We start from the raw sequence: 15,502 nt of genomic DNA, 5'->3' as shown, positions 1-15,502 counted from the left end.
AGACAGCTGATTAAATAAAATTTCATTACAAAATATGTATATATATATATATTATTTATTTAATCGAAGAAATATAAAGTTTATTTAGTTTGTAATTAAAAGAGGAAATTATTGTATATTAGAAAGGATAAATAGCAAATTTTAAATTATTACTTATTAATTGTACTAATTAACAGTGGCATCTAACTAAAAAATATTAAAATATTATTAAGATTTTAAGTAATGTAGCATTTATCTTCAAAGTTATATTTTTATAGTAGTGATGAGATTTGGATAAGGAATATGTTGAAAAAAAGGGAGCTCGCATCGCAAAATCTCTTTAAAATGTGAAATAACAAGTTTCAAAATTCAAGATACTATCATTTTGGCTCCATCATCTGCAGAATCCAATAGAATAGACATTTGTTCTTCAGAAGATATCGGTACATGCTTAATCAATGGGATTTCATTGGTTTTCACTGTCGCTTGATGATCAGATTTTAATGATTTCACAGCACTTTGCGTAGTATCATTCCAACCTTTCCAGCTCATCCTTTCATCACCTGAAAACATACGAGCTCGAGATTTTGCGAGCGAGCGTATTATCGTACCATTGGGTGTATAAAGACAATAACGAGAATAGATAGGTGCAATGGTATTTTTATATCTACATCCATCTAATGAAACTTATTAACAATCTTTTCTTTACATCTACATATGTAACATAGGAATTCATGTTATACCATATAAAATTGATTATAATGAAAAGAATTAAACATGAGAAAATTGTTTGTTGCCTTTATTTCTTACTTTTCAATTTGTCTGATGAATCATCAAATGATGGATCTTGAATATTTAACATCAAACCATTACCGCTAAGGTATAAACGATTCGCAGAATTTGCAATCTAAAAAAGAAATTGTGTTAACATACTTGCGTAGTAGGTGCAAAACTAAATTTGTTGCAAATAATAGAATCTATTTTATAATTACCGTGCGGGAGATCTTTTGCGCTGCGCGAATTTTACGCAATTTTAAGTAACCAGGGTTTTGACTAAGAGCTATACCAAGGTGCTCAGGAGTTAAGGATATATCTGTTTGTAAAAATGGCAAATATTTGGAGTTACAAGTAACATCATTTTATAAAGGATATCATTTTTGCAGCTTCTGCTTCGCCCTCAGCCTGAACAATCTTTTGCTGCTTTTCCTGTTTTGCTTTTTCAACAAGGAAAGCTGCTCTTTGTGCTTCTTGCTGTGCAACCTGCTTAGACTCTACAGCAGCGGTATATTCTTTACCAAAACTCAATTCAGTTATAGAAACATCATCCAAGACAATGTTAAAATCCTTAGCACGTTCAGTTAATTCTTTTCTTACCAGATTTGATACCTGTTGTCTCTGCGTGATCAACTGAGATGCGTTGAACTTTGCGACAACCGATTTTAAGACTTCGTTACAAATACTCGGCAACACCTAGAATATAATTGTATTTTAGTAACAGTGTTATGCTACACTTTGTAATCAAATTGTTTCTTACCTTCTCATCGTAATCGAGACCTAAATGACGATACATTGCCGGTAGTCTGCTTGCGTCGGGACGGGAAAGAACGCGAAGAGAAATATTGACCATTTGCAAATCCTTAGATCCTGTAGGCGAAGAAATTTTTCTAGGTCTGCTCCTGATATCATAAATAATTGGCCAGTGGAACCATGGCACACGAAAGTGGAGGCCTTCGGTCATGATATCTTGCTGAACGCCTCCCAAACGTGAGAATATGATTGCTCTATGACCAGCCTCCACTAAAATCACGTACGACAACAATCGGTTAAAATTAATCTTCGCGTTAAATTATATTTGTTAATATTTAGTAAAATATATGCATCGAACCTGTGTACATAGATTTTGAAATACCGTAAACCGCCATACCGGCCGCTGCAAGGCATGAAACCCCAAAGGTTACTCCAGGTGGAGTTTTAGGTAACTTAAACTCATTCATTTTGCTTTACTCTGGCACGTATTTACGCTACGATTACGTTTAAATATTGTCTTTCTTAGTTGCTTAAATATCGTGTATAAAATTATGCTTTAATTCGACTTGAAAATGCTTAATTTCTGGGTAGGAATGGAAGGCACCGCACGCAGTTCGCAAGAAGGAATACTGGGAGTATGTAACTACAAGATGGCCGACGCTATACGTAATCTGTTCTATTTTAAGGTCTATTTTCAAGTAACGACGACCTAAAAAAATATCATTTTCATTGAAAAAAAATGCACAAAGAATGTGCTATAGGTACAATTATACAAAGATGCAAGAGTCTTGTATAAAAAATATATTAATATATTATATATTGGTAACGTTGGATACGTGCCATCGAGTCACGAACCTTAGTTGTTTTGCGACTCTTGTGTGATTGGTAGTCACAAAATCATGGCTCTGTGTTACGCGAGGTAATGAACTTTTCATTAACTTTTTTTTTATTGTACTTAACGCATTTCAAATATTAATCTAAAAAAAAATTGATCTTATTCAGATTGTTTAGTCGACGAGGCATCGATCTTCGTACTTTCCGAAATCTGTACACTTGCAGGTATTGTGTTACATAATGTATAACCTTTGCTTTGTTTCAAGTGTCAAAATGTCTCAAATATAATTATGTTTTTATACGAATCATGCAATTAAAATTACTTTTTCGTCAGCTCACGAAATGTCGCCGTTTCACAATCGATGGCCACGGAAGGTACAATTTGCGAATCTCACGATGAAAAAAATCTGCGCCTTAAAAGACCTATGTCGCCACACTTGAGTATTTATCAAGTTCAATTAACATCGTTTTTGTCAATTACGCACCGTACAACAGGCATGATATTATCGAGTTATGCCATGCTCCTTGGTTTGGGTAAAGTAACAATTATTTTTTATCTCTTAAAAGTAACAATAGCGATATTTATAAATCTATTATACTTGCAGGAACATTATTAATTCCGGGAGGTATACCATGCCTTATAGAGATGACCGCGAATTTAAATTTATCTGCCCCCGTTCTTTTCATGGGGAAAACTTTAATTGCTCTACCTGCTACCTATCACACATTTAACGGATTCCGTCATTTGGTAACATGGTTCTCATAAAGTATACTATTCTTATATCGACATAATATCGCAGAGAAGAATGCTTATATCTTTTATCATTTCCAGGCTTGGGATTTAGGAATGTTTCTCACAATTAAAGAAGTGTACAGTACTGGCTATGCGGTGTCCATAGCATCAATGATTGCTGCTCTTATCCTAGCTGCTATGTAAATTTAAATAATTGTTGTCATGATACTCTTTTTACCAAAAAAATTAATTGTATCACCACAGATCCATATGTTGTATCTTCTACTTTGCCAATTATACTGAATTTAGAACAAATGTGTATAGTTAGATATTATTAAAGCAGTTAATTTATAAAACTAGTAAATATAAAAGTTAAAAATGCTTTAATTTATTTAAAAGATGATGGTTAGATGGCCTAGATGATTACTTAAATAGTTATATTTCAATATATAAATATGTAAATAAACAAATCACACAAAACCTTCAAGGGATGAATCAATAAACTTTTTATAAATTACCATAAACCTTGCTACGAATGCCTCTAAATGAAAAATTGCTCTTGATCCCATACGCATGTTATGTTCATGTTCTGCTGCTGCTGTTGCAATATCAATTTTTAGTTGAAGATCACAATTTTTCATACATTCTTGTAAGAGACCCTTAAATATTAAGTCACAGGGTATCGCATGAGTTAATAATTCATAGAGCCTGTGCCTGATCGCGAGAAGTCTTTGCGGACTTTGTTCACCAACCATCATACTAGCTATGTTACGAATATACACTTGCCAGTCTGGTTCTGTGATAGGTTGATCTGCGGTGAATGGATATCTAAAAATGAAACATTAATAAAAAGCAAATTTTCTCAACTAGATTCGTGTTAAGTTAGGAAAGCTTAAATAATACGTACTGCTCAACCTTACAAGCTTCAAGCATTAATATCGCTCGTCTGAGATTTCTACCACTAGTTTCAGCTATTCGAACAGCCAGTTCATCTACTAAAGTTAAACCTTCGCGTTTGCAAATGAAATACAAAACATTTTTTATATCTGATATCGACGGCGCTGGAACTCTGATTGCCAAGCATCTCGATCTGATAGCTGGTAGAACACGCGATATCGAAGTCGCGCAAAGTATTATTCTACATGTAGTGACATATTTTTCCATCGTTCTTCGCAGGGCATGTTGTGCATCGCTTGTAAGTTGATCGACGTTGGTTAGCAATATTACTGGTAAAAAAATTCTTTATTATTTCAAAGGAAATGAGTGTGAAATAAAATAAAATTATTAACACCTTTAAATTCTTTTTGTCCGATTGGATCTAGTTGATGGGTTTGAGCAGTCGTTTTAACCAAGTCCATTATCACAACCCTGTCGTATATGCCTACGTCGCTGGGATTTATTTCAATGTGATAGTTACTACTTATCGTCGTTAGTTCCAACTTCTTATTAGATGGTGTCTGAAAGCATGTACAAGTTTGTTAGCCGAAGAACCAAATAAATCATGAAACAGAATACCTCGAATGTCATAGTTTCCATCCTTAATTTTTCAGCTCCGCTTCCATATAATTCTCTTATAGTACACATTATCCGAGTCCTCTTTCCTGCTCCAGGTGGGCCATAAAACAATAAATGTGGGAAATCTCCTGCTTCTATCTGTAATTAAGATACAAATTAATTCAATGCAAAATGATATCTTTCTCTACATGCAAAGTGCAACTACTATAACGAATAATGGCGCGCTTTCGGCATAACCTATCTGTACAATTATGAATTATTTAAAACATATTACCAAATTTTTTAGATATTCCGCTTGTTCTTTATGATAATCTAATTTTCCAAAAGTTGTTGGTCGATATTTGTCCACCCACAGACTCATATTTGTAGCCTTTATATACGCACGAAGAGAAATGATGCGCTTGAGACGTACATGTTAAACACAAACGATGCCGCCTCCTTTTGTTTGGATGAAGTCATGACTTCCAAGAGCGCGCGAAATCATAAATAGTTATACAGAAAAATGATCTTTACATTTTAATTGATTTACATTCTGTATTCATTTATACATATATCAAGTTATAAATGTAAACGGTTTTCCTTTATCATTAGACTTTTATTTGTATATTTTTCATTATACAATATGTACTTATTTTTTTAGTAAAAAAGATTAAAACACTTTGGTAAACACATTGTAAGAGAAAAATCAATATTATCGACAATGAATTGATTGCATATTACTTGATTTTTACATAACTTTTATATAAAAATGAATTACAAAATAAAATTATTAATAATATTACATATAAAAGATTACTCTCTAATAATGGCAGTGTGAAGAAATTGCTCTAATAATATATATTAATAATACATGTATAAAATAGTGGAAATTTCTATAATGTAAAACGAAACTAATTTAGTAACTATAATCAATGTTTTTTTTCTTTTTTTCCCTCAGCGAAGCATAGCGAATTTGTGTTTGAATTGTGTTTGAAATCTATAAATTGTAAAATTTTGTGAAGTATAATCGGTCTAAACTAAAACGTTTCGATAGAAGATAATGTAGATTATTCTTTTAGACTTCGTTATCACATGCTTTCAACGATATGTACAAGATACACAGTATACGTATACTAAATTAGTTTAAGTGTATAGTGCACCAGTATGTAAATGCTCATAATTCACAAAATCATTTTGATTATAGAAAGTATATAATCTTATCGAATAATAGTTCCATGAAATTAGGAACAATTTATAAGTACAGGTTTCTTAAGTTATATCGCGCAATTGCGTTGCACGATATAAATTGTAATACTTTGGATAAACGTATTACCCAATATTTTCTGTTCTGTATGTACATAAATAATATTTAAGACTATTAATTAATACTTACAGCTAAATTTGCTGAAAATTATATGGCTCGTAGATAAAACACAGGTAAAATATCTTGTTCACTTGTGTTCTTTCTACTAAATGCGTGTAATCTTACACACGCGAAATGTTTAATTTGAAGTTAATTAAAGATACTGCCTGTCTGCCAGTCTGAAGCAATCTTGAGAAGGTTCCAGTCCATCGAAGCAACATAAAGGGTGATACTCGATACATCCACCTCCTTTTGGTTTGTATCATAATTATTGGGATATTCTGTATATCAAACAGAATACACGTTTACACCCAAACACCATGCGGATTCTTGCTTGTAGGTACTGCAGTTTCTAACTGTCTTGGAGAGCCTATCATTTTACGTGTACTGCCAGGCTTATGGGCACCTATATGGACGGACATGAACAGAAAAAATTAATGAAGCAATCGTTTCGATAAATTTCAATCGTATTTCGAGTTCATCTACCTTCAAGTAATGATTTGACTTGTTCATCTTGGCAAGCAACTGCTAGACTTTGCAAATTAGCTTCCTTCATATCCGCTACTAATCGTTCTACTTGTAATTTCTTCTCAACAATTGCCGATTCTAAACTGACTACTTCTAATTTTAATGATTCCGCGCATTGAGAAGCTAGTTCAGCGGAACGTTTAGCCTGTTCAACCTCATTTTGAAGATGTTCGACCTCGGAAATGATTTTACGTTCCATTATTTGTCTTTCGTCTGTTTCACGGCTTATATTGTGTTGCTCTATGGCTAGTTCTTCCATGACCAATCTGTTAGACGAGAAAAATTTGGTATCGTACAATTGAGAGAATCAAGACAATTTAAGCACGACTATTCGTACCTTATTTTATTTTTACACTGTAATAATTCCGTTTCGCAGTTTGCAAGCTTTGATCTCAACAAAGTGATTTCTGACTTTAATGTTTTCTCTTGTTGTCTAACTATTTCACTTTCCTCTTCCACGTGTGCTAATTCTTTTAGCTGTAAAAAGACAGTAGAGCTGTTAAAATCGTGATAGTTGCAAGAGATACTTTAACCCTGCGCGATACGTATACCTGTTCTTCGATAAGCCGCCCTGTAGATTCCATACGACCTACTTCCTGAGAGATAAAGTCCATCTGATGCATTTGTTCCCTATTTTTTGTCTCCCAATATAATATTTCAGCGTCAAACTGAAATAAAGTGTAATGAAATTTGCCATATGTAATGAAATATTTTTTTAGAACAGCTCGATACAGGCTTAGGATTCCATACTTTAGTAAGATCTGCTTGTTGTGCATTAATCGTATCTCGTTGCTTATTGACTAGTCTGATAAGTTCAACATAACGTTGAGTGTAAGCGACTGTAACCATATTTTGAGCTTGACCAGATTGATTAACAGGTTGAGTTTGTCCTTTTGTATCTTGAAATTCCTGAACATACAAACAGAAATTAAAAGTTTGAAGCCTACTGCTATCGTATCGTGTAATATGTCTGCATTGATTTATCTATTTATTTATCTAGCTATATACATGTATGCGAATATATTTTATGTTTAAAAAATATCTTGTCTGTAGAACCTGAATGAGATTTCTCTTTAGTTTGACAGAATTACTGGAAGATGGTTGATCTTCTTTATGAACATGAGGACTTCCAATATTTGTACTAGATTGAAACTGTGATCTTCCGGGACTATTTAAATTAGGTGGTGGAGGATCTCTGTATGGGGGTAAAGTTCTTAAAGGTGGCGAAGCTGGACCTGGAGGATCCCTATACGGAGGAACTTCACGCACTTTCTTTTGTGATAAATGTGTGTTACTTTCACTGCTACTAGCACGGGTTGGAGACTGAGCTGGTTTTTGTATATTTTTTCTTATGTTCAATTCCTTATTTTTTAAATGTGGCGTGGGTTGAACTATGGCAACATTTTCCATTTGAATCTGAAGGTATTAGAGAAGAGCATTAGAGAAGAGAACAATCCCAAGAATGCACGGTTGAATTTCAAGAACGTATTGCTTACTTCTGTGTTACTTTCCAATACATTTCCATGCAATCCACCGAACGTTAATGATTTTCTAATATCACGATTTCTATCAAGACATCCTTGCAGATCGTCGAACTCAGAGTTAAGAGTGGCGATATTTTTGGCATCGTCCTGTCCGCTGCTAGCCGTGATATGTTCAGAGACAGAACTCATCGCGCCGTTTGATCTCGAACCATGATTTAAACGGGTTCCCAATGAGCTAGGAACCTTATTGTTCTCTGGGGTGGAACGCCTCAATATTAACTGAACTTCTGAAGAGTATTCTCCCCATTTCATTAGAATCTTGTTTAAAAGAAGAACGTTGTAGCGTTAATATAGGTTCTCGAGGCTATCTCTCGAAATTAATTACATTTATATACCTTTAAAGGGTTTTCATACGGAGCTAGAAGACGTTCGTTGGTTCTCCATCGTTCTACTAAAGTAAATCTACCTGTTTGTCCTGTAGCATGGGCGAGAGCGTACACCACATCCTGGAAGTCAATAGATTATTAATTTAAAACTGTTGCATCGATATTGTGCGACGATTTTGAATATTCAAGTAAACACTGCTAACCTGACATGTAGTGGTTTCTGTAACACCACATACAATACGCTGTATTCCTTCCACCCATACTTTCAGCTCCATAACGTCAACAGTTTAGAACCATGAAATTGCACTTTCGCATCGCAAAATGTTGCTTCTGAAAATCACAGAGCACCAGTTAAATTTAACGTCAAATCATTTGGTTGCGGTGGTCGTTTCGTTAGAAGAAGAAAATCAACGATTACACATGAGTAGCCAGAATTATTTTTTAGTAGATCGACAGACAATCATGTTCAAGAAAGATCAAACGACGTAACGTGTGATCTGTAAGTGCGAGCAGCCTCCTCCAATGACTTTAACGAGATTAATAATATTATTAAAATGACAGATTTACGATCATGTTAGTATAGAAGATAGGTAAACGCTTTTCTCTAAATTTGTATGTTAGCAGTTATGGTGGTTTATCAAAAATTTACGTTTTCATAACGAATAACTATTCGATATAGATTTTTATCTAACGAATGCATTCTCTACGCATAGCTCGATACTTTACACTTCTTAAGTCGACGGGATAACTACTTGCACGTAATTTTAAACAATAATAGGAGATTAATAAGATACATTTTTAGTAAATGAAAGTACACCTGCTGATTCTAATTTTACGTAACTACATAAGAGGGAGCTGAAGTCCTGTTAACGCGGGAATGAATAAATCCTCTCGTGCAACAATCTATTTAACTCTGGAATATGGCCTTTCCAATGTTTACTGTTTACATGTGACGATTAACCATAATCAATTTTGTACATAATATTAAAGAGTAATATAAGAAGAGAAAATGCCGAAAGTACGCACGCAGAAAACAACTCGTATTCACAAAGAAGTTGTAAAACAGGGTACAACACTTCAATCTCGATTTTCATAACATTTAACGAACAACAAGATCTTTAATTACATGGAGAAATGTTTTAGGAATTTTATTTAATACGGATATCGGACAACACATTCTAAAGAATCCACTTGTTATTCAAAACATGGTTGAAAAGGCCGCAGTTAGACCAACGGACGTTGTATTAGAAATTGGTCCAGGTACCGGTAATATGACGGTGAAATTATTGGACAAAGCTAAAAAAGTAATAGCCTGCGAATTGGATACTCGGATGGTAGCCGAGTTGCAAAAGCGTGTTCAAGGCACTCCCTATCAGGCAAAATTACAGATCATGATAGGTGACGTTTTAAAGACAGATTTACCATTTTTTGATTTATGCGTTGCGAATATACCGTATCAGATATCATCACCTTTGGTATTTAAATTACTTCTACATAGACCGTTGTTCAGGTATACTTTCCTTCATTTATGCTTTCTATAATAACTTTATAATAATCTTTTTCGAACATTATCAGTTCGACGAAATGATATCGATAACAACTAATTATAATTTCATCTCCTTTTCTTTAATTTTCATTGATAATGTCTAGTTGTACTGTTATACCAATTGCGTAAGAAAAACCATGAGAGACGGATGTATAGTGTAACCATTAGATAAAATTTTTCGCATACAAAGAACACAAAGAAGAAACAGACGCGATTGTTATTTTGTATTTTGCAGATGTGCCGTACTCATGTTTCAAAGAGAGTTTGCCGAACGTCTAGTGGCCAAACCAGGAGATAAATTATACTGTCGTTTAAGCATAAATACTCAGTTGTTGGCACGAGTGGATATGCTGATGAAAGTAGGAAAGAATAATTTCAGACCACCGCCGAAAGTGGAATCGAATGTAGTTAGAATAGAACCACGCAATCCGCCGCCACCAATTAATTATCAAGAGTGGGATGGATTAACGAGAATTGCATTCGTTAGGAAAAATAAAACGCTCTCAGCAGCATTTAAGCAAACTACGGTCTTGACGATGTTAGAAAAGAATTATAAAATCCATTGTAGCTTGAATAATAAGGTAAACGTACAACAAACACTGTAAGAAATATACATACATCATATTACATAGTTTTCTTATTTAGGAAGTACCAGAAGGATTTAATATTAAAACAATGGTGAATGATATTTTGCAAAATGCATGTGCTGAAAATAAACGTGCAAGAACTATGGATGTAGACGACTTCATCAGGTATACAGGAATGTTCAATAAGTTACTTTGATAATCATGACCGATTGTTGTAATTGATTTGTATTAAAACTTTCAGCCTTTTACACGTATTCAATGCACAAGGAGTGCATTTTACATAATTTAAGGTATGATGTAAGAAGATGCAGATTATGTATTAAAAAAAAGAAAAAAAAAAAAGAAAAGAATATGAAAAAAATAAAACATTTTTATGTTTAACTTAGAAGCAGTATTTCCTGTATATACTTTATACCTATATAAAGTTTGAATTAAGCTTTCATTAGCTTCCAGCATACACAGGTGTATTTATAAATATTCTTTGGGAATGAAAATTGTAAGGAAATATACTCTAAAATTTGCCGTGTCTCGATTGAAAGGTATGGTACATATATATGTTATATTTATAAATAGAACATTTTTCTTTCTCTCATGTATTATTCAAATTTAACATAAAAATTAACATTAAACTTAATTACGTTTATACAATTGAAATAATTATAAATAAGTTCTATTAGTTTGCGTCAATAGTTTTATACATAATTTCCATATACTTTATATGATACATATGGAAGCCACTTTTATTTAGAAAATAAAGGAATGAAACAATATTTGTTGATATAATATAACGTGACTCTATTTAAGTGTTCTGTCTACTCTCTCTTATAAAGAAACGACACACATTATTAAAACTAATGTGAATTTATAGTTTTATCTTTGTTCGTATTTTATGCGCACATGATTGTTTAGAGTAATTAATTATAAAATTTTAATTGAATAGTGTTACCAATAAATATCGATCTGAATTGATGCTAATTAACGGTCAAATGCATTATCATTTTTATTGATTTTGATTTGGTGTTACCCTGAGATCTTCTATAACTCCTTGCAAATTTCGCAGGAGAGTTGCACATTTGTATTTATCTTTTTCTTTTCATTCAATTATTCTTGGCATAGGAATGTTTCGATGCGGCATTTTAATATCAAGCAGGATGTCGTCGAGTTAATCGTGATTTATTCGATGAACTATGTGTTCTACTGTTAGATCGTTTCCTTTTCTTATTTTTACGCCTATCCTTATGCTTCGATTTTTTCTTGTGTGTATACGATTTACTTGAATAATTGCTGCATTGACTATGCGATCTAAAGTCTTCGTCGTAATCTGAACTACTCAGATCCCATTTTCTCGCTTTAGATTTGAATCCGCGATCTTTCCTTGACGAATATCTCGTTATCCAGTTATCATCGTCGCTTAAATCTCGTCGCCAAGAAACGATTCTCTTTTCTTTTTGCGACGCGTACGAGGACTCACTGCTACTTCTGGACACGGATTGTCGATCGTCTTTGTATCTTGATTCTTTTCGATGAGACTCTTTGATCAATTCTCTGCGATAGCGTACAGAGCCTTTCGTAGAATATTGCGAAGCACTCGACTTTTTTTCATCCATTGGTTTCGGTTCCATCTCGTGGAAACTGTCGTCGCTACTACTACTACTTAATCGCCTCTTTATCATTCGCTGGCTACTTCTTTTGGTTTCTCTTTTCCTAACGTCGCTTTCCCCAGAACTGGATAAATTTCTACTCGTACGATTACGGCTTTTTGTCTCTATCGATCGAATACGCCTTCTAGCAGTTGTACTTCTCTTCGTATGTTTCCGAGTACGACTTCGACACTTTCTATTTCTCTCTGAATCCGAATCGCTCTCGCTAGATGAAGAAGTCAATTCTTGATTTGGCGTTACCCTGAGATCTTCTTTTTTAATACTATGAGATGTACTAGGTTGAGCATTATTTTCATACGAAGCGGGAGTTGTGGTTCTATTAAGGACAATTCAATTATTGTTTCGTTCAATTTGTTTTCAATTGAAATAGATGACAGTTGTTAGATTTTTACTTACTGCGCATTATCGTTCGATACATCAGAAATATTTATTTCCTCGGGATCAGAGGACACTAATTCAATGACTTCTGGTGTCCTTTCATGACGCAATTTTACGTAACCTATTATTTCGCAGTCATTATCTGACGAGGAAGAATCGGAGGAAATAGTCAGTACGTGTGGTACATTGTAGGGTATTTCCATTTGGAACGTTTGTCCCACAGTGCTTGGACCTAAACGCAAGTGAGGAGGAACAGATACGTGTAATTCCAATTTGTATGTAAAAATAATAAGAAACGAAGTTTCTTGCAAAGAAAAAGCTTACCAGGCATGCTGATCGCGTGTGGTCCGACACTAGGTATTTCCGTATTCATTCGAAGGTCGATCGCTTCATCAAGAACTCGAACATCCGAATCGTCGGAACTCGTACTGGTACTACTAGATGTAGGTGATAAAACATTTGACACGTATTCATTGGATAATCCTGTAACGTGATGTATGTTAGAAATATTATGAAAACTAATCGTTAAATATTATTTATGATACAAGAGAAGCGTTGGCTAATAATATACCTTGTGGTAAATAAGTTACATATTGGTCGTAGCCAACTAAATCAAAGTTAGTTCGCGCATAATTAAGTAATTCGTGTACGAAATGATCCGTAAATGTGCCAAAATGGGGACGCACTATATCTCGAAATTGCAGACTTCTAATATCATATTGAACAAGAGCATTCGATATAGCTCTCAACACATATGCGACATGTGAAGCGTTGTTACTAAGTAGCACTTGTAATTCCCTATTTAACCACGGTATAAGACGATTTAGTTCCCTTGGTTCTCTCCTGAATAAGAAAATATTGTAAATATTGATTGTTACGCACAGACAAAGACAAATACACGAGTATAACGATATATACCGATAAAAGTCAGCACTGCATTCGCGGAAACGATCAAATACATCTGGTATTCCAGTAGCCCAAATTCCGAGGCTGTAAATGGTACGACGATAATCGGCAGGGTTCGCACGTCTACGTAAACGTTCTCCCATTGGGACTTGAGGTGCTATGCTTGGTAATTGCTCTCTTCTCGCGACTTGTTCCGGATTAAGCACTAACTCGTGCAGGCTTCTATGATGATGCCCTGTCATGGTCGTCCTGTAATAATTGAAATCACTTGTTTTCGCAGGTACGAAACATTTAATATCCGGCATTCACCCAAATTAAGATTGACACGATTACCTGTAATGGAAACGACGAGTTCCGGCGTCCATAGCGTGACCCATACCATCGAAATTAATTTCAAAAGTAGCCAGTTCTCTGGGCACATGATATTGATCGTAATCCTCTTCGGATCTAACATTGTGTATGATCGACTTGAACGTCTGTTTACATAACGGACATTCCGTTTTTATTTTAGACCATTGGAGCAGGCAAGTGAAGCAAAACTGATGTAGACAGCTATCCGTGAACGATGTATTTACTAATTTCCCTAAACAAATGCTACAATTCGGGGGAGGTGACACTGCGCCGTCGCTCCGATCGCTGCTATCCGGATTCTGTATAGGTGCTTCAGATTTAATAGATTCTCCTGCAGCCGCAGGGGAATCCTTTACTTCCAACGAACCTTCCATTATAAATTATTGTATTTGTCCATTTATTAAAAGGAACTATCCTGAAACATATTCGATTATACAGTAACCTGAACTACAAAGTAAGCATCGTTACTATTAATAATCTTATTAATCACTTTATGTTTTAATCACTTTTTTTAAACGCTGATAAAATATGTTTTGAAGTATCAAAGAACTCTCCTTCTTAGACTTTACGAGTGTCCACTGTGTATAGGTCTTCGAAGATGTTGATATTTATAAAGTGATACGTATCTTTTAAAGTACAGGAGGACAAGACAGTGATTTGTCTCCTAATGTATCAAGTAATTTTTTATTATAATACCATATATGCGTAGTTGTCATTAAGAGTTGAACACTGTAATAGGCAACAAGAGTAGAAAACTAAATATAAATCCAGTTATCTACGTTCTCGTCGATGTTCAGTCGCGGAAGGCTATATTAATCGGACAGACATTTTCTCGTCTTAAAATTCATTAAATGATGTCACGCGGCACAGTCGGGTCCGAAAAGTTGTTCATTTCGTAAAAAGAAAGGGATACGTAATGCGAGAAAGAGAGAGGCGTTACAAAGCTGTTTTATAATCAGTGTGTTTCATTTTATTCAACTTATTATTGATTATCGATGTCACTATTTTTTTTTCATTAATCATCCGATAAGTAGAATTGCTTACCTTCGGGAAATCGAGAACGAATTCGACTACCACAGTAAATACGACGAATAATTAATGCCTTGGTAGAGCTACCTTCTTTCGGAAACAATTCTCTTACTCCGATCCATGATCGCGAAGCGGAAACTGGCGTAGCATAATGCCATGAATGAGACAAATACTAACAGAAAGCAAGTGTTACTATCGTTAGTGTTATCCCCAGGAAAAAATCCCTAGAATTTAATTATACTCGTTTATTCGATCTGTAATTCTATCATTTTTTAGTTTCTTTTCTTCTACGTCTAATTATTTATTAATATCATTTATTATTATAAATTGTTCTCTTATTCGTTAATTTCTATCAGCGATCTGATTGGTCCGCGTAACCTTAAGGCGGCCTCTGCGACGCGTCTAGTTTTTGAACACTCGAGTTCACCCTCTACGTTCCACACTGCCCCTGGTGGCGCGGAATTTGAACTGCCTTAGTATTTAATTCTCGATTAATCGCGTTAAATACTATCAAAAAACATAACAAATTTAACAATTTGTGCTCGTTTAAAGTAAAATTTGTCTTGCTGGTTAAATTTAAGAAAATAATCGTTTTTTAGGACATCTTTGGATTATTATTTGAACTTTTATTTTACATGGAATAGATTGGACTTTGTTTACACGGTATTTATCGTGCCCTCTAGAGGACAGTGTGGTATTTAAATGCAATAACAACA

General features: G+C 34.3%; 6 protein-coding genes across 11 annotated transcripts; 2 read left to right on the top strand and 4 right to left on the bottom strand.

Annotated features, from left to right (window-relative positions):
- Positions 1 to 623: 623 nt before the first annotated feature.
- Phb2 (prohibitin 2) lies at positions 624 to 1,973 on the bottom strand. Its single transcript, XM_076907527.1, has 5 exons — positions 1,865 to 1,973; positions 1,514 to 1,776; positions 1,132 to 1,449; positions 972 to 1,049; positions 624 to 886 (listed from the first exon to the last, which is right to left on the bottom strand). Exons 1-5 carry the CDS (start codon positions 1,971 to 1,973, stop codon positions 779 to 781), a joined length of 876 nt encoding a protein of 291 aa, XP_076763642.1. The 3' UTR covers positions 624 to 778.
- A 354-nt stretch (positions 1,974 to 2,327) lies between these two features.
- Positions 2,328 to 11,622, top strand: LOC143430991 (succinate dehydrogenase cytochrome b560 subunit, mitochondrial). 2 transcript variants are annotated; one of them, XM_076907477.1, is made up of 6 exons: positions 2,328 to 2,425; positions 2,509 to 2,565; positions 2,675 to 2,874; positions 2,946 to 3,088; positions 3,173 to 3,289; positions 11,613 to 11,622. In XM_076907477.1, exons 1-5 carry the CDS (start codon positions 2,406 to 2,408, stop codon positions 3,275 to 3,277), a joined length of 525 nt encoding a protein of 174 aa, XP_076763592.1. In that variant the 5' UTR covers positions 2,328 to 2,405; the 3' UTR covers positions 3,278 to 3,289; positions 11,613 to 11,622. The 2 variants fall into 2 exon arrangements, with proteins under 2 accessions (XP_076763592.1, XP_076763591.1); XM_076907476.1 differs by lacking the exon at positions 11,613 to 11,622 and having other exon boundaries at positions 3,173 to 3,388.
- Rfc38 (replication factor C subunit RfC38) lies at positions 3,502 to 4,961 on the bottom strand. The gene is made up of 5 exons (XM_076907471.1): positions 4,863 to 4,961; positions 4,589 to 4,726; positions 4,365 to 4,530; positions 3,981 to 4,299; positions 3,502 to 3,901 (listed from the first exon to the last, which is right to left on the bottom strand). The coding sequence occupies exons 1-5, from the start codon at positions 4,947 to 4,949 to the stop codon at positions 3,544 to 3,546; spliced, it is 1,068 nt and encodes a 355-aa protein (XP_076763586.1). The 5' UTR covers positions 4,950 to 4,961; the 3' UTR covers positions 3,502 to 3,543.
- On the bottom strand, positions 6,167 to 9,148 carry Rassf8 (ras association domain-containing protein 8). 3 transcript variants are annotated; one of them, XM_076907468.1, is made up of 10 exons: positions 9,055 to 9,148; positions 8,532 to 8,658; positions 8,338 to 8,448; positions 7,955 to 8,260; positions 7,515 to 7,874; positions 7,209 to 7,367; positions 7,010 to 7,126; positions 6,796 to 6,935; positions 6,417 to 6,724; positions 6,167 to 6,336 (listed from the first exon to the last, which is right to left on the bottom strand). In XM_076907468.1, exons 2-10 carry the CDS (start codon positions 8,601 to 8,603, stop codon positions 6,236 to 6,238), a joined length of 1,674 nt encoding a protein of 557 aa, XP_076763583.1. In that variant the 5' UTR covers positions 8,604 to 8,658; positions 9,055 to 9,148; the 3' UTR covers positions 6,167 to 6,235. The 3 variants fall into 3 exon arrangements, with proteins under 3 accessions (XP_076763583.1, XP_076763582.1, XP_076763584.1); XM_076907467.1 differs by having other exon boundaries at positions 8,978 to 9,142; XM_076907469.1 differs by having other exon boundaries at positions 7,728 to 7,874; positions 8,978 to 9,142.
- On the top strand, positions 9,298 to 10,837 carry LOC143430987 (putative dimethyladenosine transferase). 2 transcript variants are annotated; one of them, XR_013102674.1, is made up of 5 exons: positions 9,298 to 9,395; positions 9,472 to 9,838; positions 10,110 to 10,455; positions 10,524 to 10,626; positions 10,703 to 10,837. XR_013102674.1 is itself a non-coding variant. In XM_076907472.1 (5 exons), exons 1-5 carry the CDS (start codon positions 9,338 to 9,340, stop codon positions 10,743 to 10,745), a joined length of 921 nt encoding a protein of 306 aa, XP_076763587.1. In that variant the 5' UTR covers positions 9,298 to 9,337; the 3' UTR covers positions 10,746 to 10,837. The 2 variants fall into 2 exon arrangements, 1 of the variants encoding a protein (XP_076763587.1); XM_076907472.1 differs by having other exon boundaries at positions 10,520 to 10,626.
- Positions 11,004 to 15,002, bottom strand: LOC143430980 (E3 ubiquitin-protein ligase Topors). Of its 2 annotated transcripts, none has more exons than XM_076907463.1 (7): positions 14,802 to 15,002; positions 13,740 to 14,167; positions 13,419 to 13,655; positions 13,072 to 13,343; positions 12,825 to 12,983; positions 12,519 to 12,732; positions 11,004 to 12,438 (listed from the first exon to the last, which is right to left on the bottom strand). In XM_076907463.1, exons 2-7 carry the CDS (start codon positions 14,129 to 14,131, stop codon positions 11,604 to 11,606), a joined length of 2,109 nt encoding a protein of 702 aa, XP_076763578.1. In that variant the 5' UTR covers positions 14,132 to 14,167; positions 14,802 to 15,002; the 3' UTR covers positions 11,004 to 11,603. The 2 variants fall into 2 exon arrangements, with proteins under 2 accessions (XP_076763578.1, XP_076763577.1); XM_076907462.1 differs by having other exon boundaries at positions 13,740 to 14,172; positions 14,802 to 15,001.
- Between the last annotated feature and the right edge of the window lie 500 nt (positions 15,003 to 15,502).

Source organism: Xylocopa sonorina, chromosome 16 (genome assembly GCF_050948175.1).
Source record: "Xylocopa sonorina isolate GNS202 chromosome 16, iyXylSono1_principal, whole genome shotgun sequence".
NCBI lineage: Eukaryota > Metazoa > Arthropoda > Insecta > Hymenoptera > Apidae > Xylocopa > Xylocopa sonorina.
The sequence above is the reverse complement of the archived record's forward strand: the minus strand, read 5'-3'. Positions and strand labels throughout refer to the sequence as shown.